Source organism: Rhinopithecus bieti, unplaced genomic scaffold, assembly GCF_001698545.2.
Source record: "Rhinopithecus bieti isolate Rb0 unplaced genomic scaffold, ASM169854v2 scaffold_7724, whole genome shotgun sequence".
NCBI lineage: Eukaryota > Metazoa > Chordata > Mammalia > Primates > Cercopithecidae > Rhinopithecus > Rhinopithecus bieti.
In genome coordinates this window covers 1,855,273-1,862,653 of record NW_016805612.1, presented here as the reverse complement: position 1 = coordinate 1,862,653, position 7,381 = coordinate 1,855,273, and the positions used below count along the sequence as shown (strand labels likewise).

The following is a 7,381-nucleotide window of genomic DNA, read 5'->3' as shown; positions in this document are numbered from 1 at the left end:
ATCTAACAGTTATTAGCTCTATGACCTTGACCAAGTCACTAGCACTGACCGGAAGCTCCTTTCCCTTACCCACAAATTTGAGGGACCAAACTGGATGATCTAACGTCATCTATGGCACTAAAAATCACATGATTCTATTAAATCTGAGGCAGTGCCTCACATGTAGTGGACTCCCAAAATTATTTATTAAATGTATAACATCTTTAAGTGGAATCCCCTCACTGACAATCTGGAGCTATTAGCAGCCTTCAGTTTATTTATAAAATAAAGCTGTTTCTTCTTCTTACTATAAGACTCTTTTAAGGATACGCAACGCAATCCCATCATTTCGCGGGTTACTAGAGTCCTGCATGTTTGGCTGTAGAGCAAGGGTGACGCGTAACTTCTGGACTTTGGTTCCATCCACATCTGCCGGATGCGGATGCCAGTCGCAACAGTAACGCCCCCTTCGGCCACCTGCACCACAGCACGCTATGCGGCCACACCCAAACCGGAAACCAGGACGCCCCTAGGGTTGACGGGAAGGCGCTGCCGGGCTCCTAGCTTCCCCAGGCCCGCCCCTCTGATGACGTCTCCGCCCGCCCCTTGACCCCCGCGGTCCCGCCTCTTTCGTACCTCCCAGTAGCCGGCGGCGGTGTCTCAGGCGGCAATGGAAGGATCCAAGCCTGTGGCCGCCCCTCAGGGGGAAGAGGCGTCCTGTTCTTCCTGGGGGACTGGCAGGTGAGAGGACGAGGCGGGTGAAGGTGAGGGGTCGCGGGTGGGACCCAGGCTCCGTGTTTCTGCTTCTTTCTTTCCGGCGGGCTGGGGGCGCCCGAGAGGCCGTGGGGCCGAGCAGAGCCGGCCCTGGGAGGAGAGGGGCGCGCGGAGTGGGTGTGGCGACGTGGGCTAGGGCCTCTGCTGTTCCCGGCTTTCCTGAGGAAAAGTCCCCTTTCCGCACCTTTGAGCGCTTTCTCAGTTTGCTGGGATTCGGGATCCTCCTTCCTCCGAGTCACCAGACTTGGGGGGCTCCGGCCGAGAGCGAGTTCTGGTCCCGGTCACTTGGCGTGAACTTCCCCACTGGTGCCAAGCACCTTTCCTCCTTTCCGTTAAAAGAAAGCGAGGAGCGCCACTGTGCACCTCCACTGAGATCCTCTTTTGAAAACTGTTACCAGAAAGAACTTGGTAAGAATGAATCAGTAGCAATCTGGACACCCTGAGGCCTCTGTTGACTATGGAAGAAAAAAAAAAAAAGCCAGGAAAAAAAAAAAAATACACAAGTTACCCATTCTTATTTCCCACTTGGTTTTGACATTCTTTAGATCTTTCCCGCCCCTGTAAAATTAGGGGGGAAATATTTGTGCTAGGCCTTTACCAGTTTCTTGGTTAGTAGTTCCTCTTTCAATCATCTCATAATTAATAAAGCAGGTAGTTATATTCTGTCCACCACTGTCAGAATACAGCATGCCAAAGATAGAAGTGATGGATGTATTATTTTCAGCTGATGCGACACTTTGTAAACCTGTAGCCTTTTCGCCAGTTTCAGACTGAAGGGATGCTTTCAGTTTTATGGTGTTGTCTGCCATTGAAGACACTGCCAGACTTGAGGGATATTATGTAACATAACGCGCGCTTTATTCGAAGCGTTTTTGATTGTCTTATAGATCATATTATTTTTGCATATTCTTGACACATTCCAGTGAGGTACAACTTTCTTAAAAGTGCCAGTAATGCCATTAAGCGGCAGAGCTAGTTAGAATGTAGCTCTTCTCGTTTTTATTCAGATTTACCCACTAGGGCTATTGCCCCCGCCATGCAAGGAGAGCAGCAAGTAAAAGTGTACTAGGGATAAGGTGATAGGAAAATAGATAATAAAAAATTTTGTTGGCTGGGTGCAGTGACTCAAACGCTTGCAGTCCCAGCACTTTGGGAGGTCGAAGCGGGCGGGTCACTTGAGCTCAGGAGTTCTTAGATGACCCTGGGCAACATGGCGAAACCGCGTCTCTACAAAATACAAAAAAATTAGCTGGGTGTGGTGGTGCACGCCTGTAGTCCCAGCTACTCGGGAGGCTAAGATGGGAAGATCGCTTGAGTCTGGAGAGGTCGAGGCTGCCGTGAGCCGAGATCGTGCCACTGCACTCCGGTCTGGGTGACAGAGAGAGAGACCCTGTCTCAAAAGAAAGAAAAGAAACAAATTTTGTTTATTTTTATATTTTGTTACAATGCCCAAACAGAGTATGTTGTGTATGTGTGTGTGTTTTTTATTAGATAGGTGATCTCTTAGAACACAGCTGTCTTCTGATTTGCTTTGGTAATTGGAATCAGTTTTTTTAATAGCTATCCATTTAATTAACTAGAAGCTGGTATCATTTGGTATGTGTCAGTGTTTGGTGAGATAAATGATAACATTTTAATTACCTTTGTTTACAAATTCTTTGGCTTATTTATCAATGTTAGGACTAGAAAGTTGGATTCCAAACCTGAATTTGACGCCATCGCACTGTTTTTAGAATCCTTTGACGATCAGAGCTTCTCTGAACTAGGAATGGCCTGCACTTCTGCTAGTATATTGATCTCAGCTCTCACAGTGGTTCAGCTCCAAATGCTCCAGACTGGTTCCCTGTACCTGGAAATTATCTCTGCTTCCCAGTGTTTCCTACAGATACGTTTTTTGAAGGCCATGCTGTGAAAAAATTGAGACAAGCACTGCTATAAATAATATGCTACTATAATAAGTATACTTTGTCAGATTTGTATATTTAGATTCGTTTTTCTTCCTTTAAAATTTATTAATTTAAGAGTTTTTTTTTTTTTGTTTTGTTTTTTTTTTTTTGTTTTTTTTTAAGTCAGAGTCTTGCTCTTGTCACCCAGGCTGGAGTACAGCGGTGGGATCTTGGCTCACTGCAACCTCCTCCTCCCGGGTTCAAGCCATTGTCCCACCTCAGCCTCCCAAGTAGCTGGGATTACAGGCGCCTGCCACCACGCCTGGCTAATTTTTGTATTTTTGGTAAAGACAGGGTGTCACCATGTTGGTCAGGCTGGTCTCGAACTCCTGACTTCAGGTGATCTGCCCGCCTTGGCCTCCCAAAGTGCTGGGATTGCAGGCATGAGCCACCATGCCTGGACCATTTAACAGATTTTTAAAGTGCTTCCTTTATGTCTACTATTAGAGACAGTACGCAGTATGGGTGGTAGTCAAGAGCTAGATTGCCTGGGTTCATATCCTGGCAGTGCCATTTGCCTGCTCTGTGACTTTGGGCAAATTTTAAGTTAACCTGCCTCAGTCTCTTTTTTCCATCTGTTCATTGGAGATAGCAATAGTGCCTGCCTACTGTTTGGACAAGGTTGTTGTAAGGGTTAACTGAATTAGTACATCTAAAGCACTTAAAACAGTATTTAGCACAGGGTTATCTATTATTATTAAATGCCTGGTACTGTTTTAGTTATTTGAAATACAGTAGTGAGTTTTTAACAGACCATACATTTTTTGGTAGGAGTGGCAGACAAACAGTTAATGGTAAGTGATTTGAAAAAACTGACAGGTTAATGAGTTAGGCAGTGACCTAAGGATAAGAGTAACCATTTTATTGATAGGGTGATCAGGAATGATGTGTGTGGTATTTGTAACACAATATTTTAATAGAGGCTTAACTGAGAAGTCAACTATTCCGAGATTTTAAGAAAGAACATTCTAAGCAAAAGAAATAGTGTAAAAACTCTGAAATAAGAGCAAGCTTGTCTTCCTGTGAAACAGCAAGCAGGTCGGTGTGGCTTGAAGATAGTAAGCAAAAATGGAGAGTGGTGGGAGTTGAAACTGGAGAGGTAATTGGGAGACAGAACACATTGGCCCTTTCAAGCATGGTGAGGTGTTTGAATTTTAAGAGTAAAGGAAATCCACTGAAGGGGAGTCCAAATTCGGGGGATAATTTCTGACTGCATTTTAAGATATTTAGACTGTTTTATGGAGAATAAAGGGGAAGGACAATGGTGGAAATAAGAAGACTAGCTAGGAGGTCTTTGAAATAGCTCAGGTGAAATGTGATGATGGTTTGGCTTGAGATTGTACTGATTGAAATAGTAAGAAGTGATCAAATTTGAGATCTTCTGTGAAGGTAGAACTAACAGGTCTCAAATGGAGAAAGTTGGGGAATGATTTAAGCAAGAAGATCCCTAGATTTCAGGACTACCCAGTAAATGATGGTAGCAGAAAATGAGTTAGGAAAAACAGGAAGAATACATTAAGCAGGGGTAATTGAATTCTCTTTGGAGTTTGTTATGTTTGTGATACCAGTTAAGACATCAGAATAGTTATTGTTTTGGCAGTTGTATACAATCTGGAGGTCAGAGGAAAGATCACACATGGAGAAATAAGTTTCAATATAATCAATATATATTCATCCATAGGATTGAATGAGTTTATCTAGGAAGAGTATATATATCGAGAAAGTTGATGGTACAGAATTGCTGAAATACAGATCCATTAGAGTATATGTACCAAACAGCGGGGCACAGTGGCTCATGCCTGTAATCCCAGCACTTTGGGAGGCCAAAGCAGGTGGATCTCTTGAGGTCAGGAGTTCAAGACCAGCCTGGCCAACATTGTGAAACCCCATCTCTACTAAAATTACAAAATTAATTGGACGTGGTGGTATGCACTTGTAGTCCCAGCCACTTGGGAGGCTGAGGCACGAGAATTGTTTGAATCCAAGAGGTGGACATTGCAGTAAGCTGAGATCATGCCACTGCACTCCAGTCTAGGTGACAGAGTGAGACTCCATCTCAAAAAACTAAGTAGTATTTACTATCAAGTGACTAAAACACACGCTGAGATCGAGAATAAAGATTAATGAGCTCTGTAGACTAAAATCTACACAGGAGAGACAGGCATCTATAATTTTAGGCGCGATTTAAAAATATAAGTAAAGTGTAGATAATAAAAAGTATCATGATTTGGTGTGAAACGCTTTAGTAACTGTGAACGATCACACGAGTAATCAAATATTCATATATCGCAAAAGGTGAATATTTAATAAGCCATGTTTTCTTTTTCCATGCCAATAAAAAATTTGCCGTTATGTCAACAGGCATCTGTGGAGATCGATGATGCATTATACCAGGGTGAGACCATGAAACTGAAAACTTATTTCTCATTAATTGTTCTCAAATAATAAGTAGTCCTCTTTGAAGATACCATTCGGCGCTATGCGGATTATATATAATATACCAGATATATATACTGTTTATACAATATATATATATCATTACACTATATAACACTATATATATGTATAAAGAGTTTCTCTGAAGTTAAAATTAGGGTTTCTGTGATTTTTTTTTTAACTACATTCGGATAATATTTAAATCTCAGTTGTTTTAGGTTTAGGTGATAGGACTAAGAAGGATTTTGCCACCTTCTGCAAAATAAACCTTTCATTTTTGGACAATAATTCATATTTAAGTTCTTGATAGTGCAGGAATTCATGAAGAATAATATTTCACTTTAGTCATACAATAGCATCTAGAGAATATGATTACTTCATTGTAATCTCATTAAAATATTTCCTGTTCTGTAATGTATAGACGGTGGAGAAATACTATGTGATTGAAGAGTTGTAATTTGAATGGAATTTGATGGGACTTTTAAAACTATGCTTTTTCAGTAAATTGGAATGCTTTTTTAGTAATTAAAGAAAGTATTGTATGATTGAATAGTTGTGTTTTGAATGGAATTTGATGAGACTTTTAAACTATACTTTTCATGAAATTTGAATACTTTTAAAGTAATTAAAGAAAAGATGCAGAGTCAATAATGGGCACTTTATTAGGAGCTAATACATACCATCTGGCATGTTGAGTCCAAATCCTGTTTTGTACTATATGCTTGGGAAAAGAGATAAAAGACTAACAATCTTGCTCATGTGAAAATTATTTTACAGATGGTTTCCTGATTATAAAATATGGTTTAGAAGTCACCTCAAGTTGTTGTATAAGGGTTAACTGAATTAGTATGTCTAAAGCACTTAAAACAGTGTTTAGCACAGGGATATCTATTATTAAATGCCTGGTACTGTTTTACGTATTTGGATTACAGTAGTGAGTTTTTAACAGACCATAGAGTTTTTGGTAGGAGTGGCAGACAAACAGTTAATGGTAAGTGATTTGAAGAAACTATGATAGGTTAATGAGTTAGGCAGTGACCTAAGGATAAGAGTAGCCATTTTATTGATAGGGTAATCAGGAATAATGTGTGTGACATTTGTAATACAATATTTTAATAGAGGCTTAAGTGATAAGAAGTCAACTATTCCAAGATTTTTAAGAAAGGACATTCTAAGCAGAAGAAATAGTATAAAAACTCTGAAATGAAAGCAAGCTTGTCTTCTTGCAAAACAGCAAGCAGGTCAGTGTGGCTTGAAGACCGTAAGCACAAAGGGAGAGTGGACTCTTAAATTGGGATTCTTAATCTATAATTATATTCTTAATGTCCTTTTGGTCTTTTTTTTTTTTTGATATAACAAATGGCACCTCTTTGAGATAGTATTGACTAATTTTATTCATTTTTTTAGTTTAATCCTTGTGAAACTTTTTTTATGTCCCTCCAACCCTGTAATGCTGATAAATAAACGTAATTTTCAGTAGCTCAGTGACTAAACTTTCCATTTACAATGCTATGTGAGTAGGCTGCAGTTTGCTTTACTGAGAGTTATAGAATATAGCAGTTTAGCTGTTATTATTCGAGGTAAGCCATTTTCTTTTGTTTGACGGAGAGTATCTTTTGGTGTAGTTGTTTGCACTTTGTGTGCATGTCGTATTGCAAACATCTAGTTTTTTACCAGTGTGCATATTTGAGTTTTAATATCTTCCTTAAGAATTTGTCATAGTGAGGGCAGGAATCATTAATAAATGATAAAGCCGGGAATTTATGTGGGTACTAAAAGAGTGAATTATTAGGGAATACTAAAAGAGTTACTGACTACATACAGGTTTTCTTAGTAGAAGTACAAAGATGTGGCCTGGTGCGGTGGCTCACGCCTGTAATGCCAGCCCTTTGGGAGGCCAAGGCAGGTGGATCATGAGGTCAGGAGATCGAGACCATTCTGGCTAACATGGTGAAACCCCGTCTTTACTAAAAATACAAAAAATTAGCCGGGCGTGGTGGCAGGCACCTGTAATTCCCACTACTTGGCAGGCTGAGGCAGGAGAATGGCAGGAACCCGGGAGGCGGAGCTTGCAGTGAGCTGAGATGGCGCCACTGCGCTCCAGCCTGGGCAACAGGGCGAGACTCTGTGTCAAAGAAAAAAAAAAAGGAATACAAAGATGTGTATATTACAAAAGCCAAAATGTGAGATTTTCACACAAAAACTAGGTCTTATTTTCTTAGATTTTAAAATTAACTTATATGTTT

At 40.5% G+C, this 7,381-nt stretch overlaps 1 protein-coding gene across 1 annotated transcript in view; it reads left to right on the top strand.

The window, feature by feature from the left end:
* The first annotated feature begins 598 nt into the window (after nt 1-598).
* Nucleotides 599-7,381, top strand: part of LOC108530301 (ubiquitin-like modifier-activating enzyme 6) — a 27,226-nt gene continuing 20,443 nt past the window's right edge. The window contains exon 1 of the mRNA XM_017873103.1: nt 599-720. Coding sequence (XP_017728592.1) covers nt 650-720 — 71 coding nt within the window. The 5' untranslated portion in view covers nt 599-649. The remainder of the gene's footprint in view (nt 721-7,381) is intronic.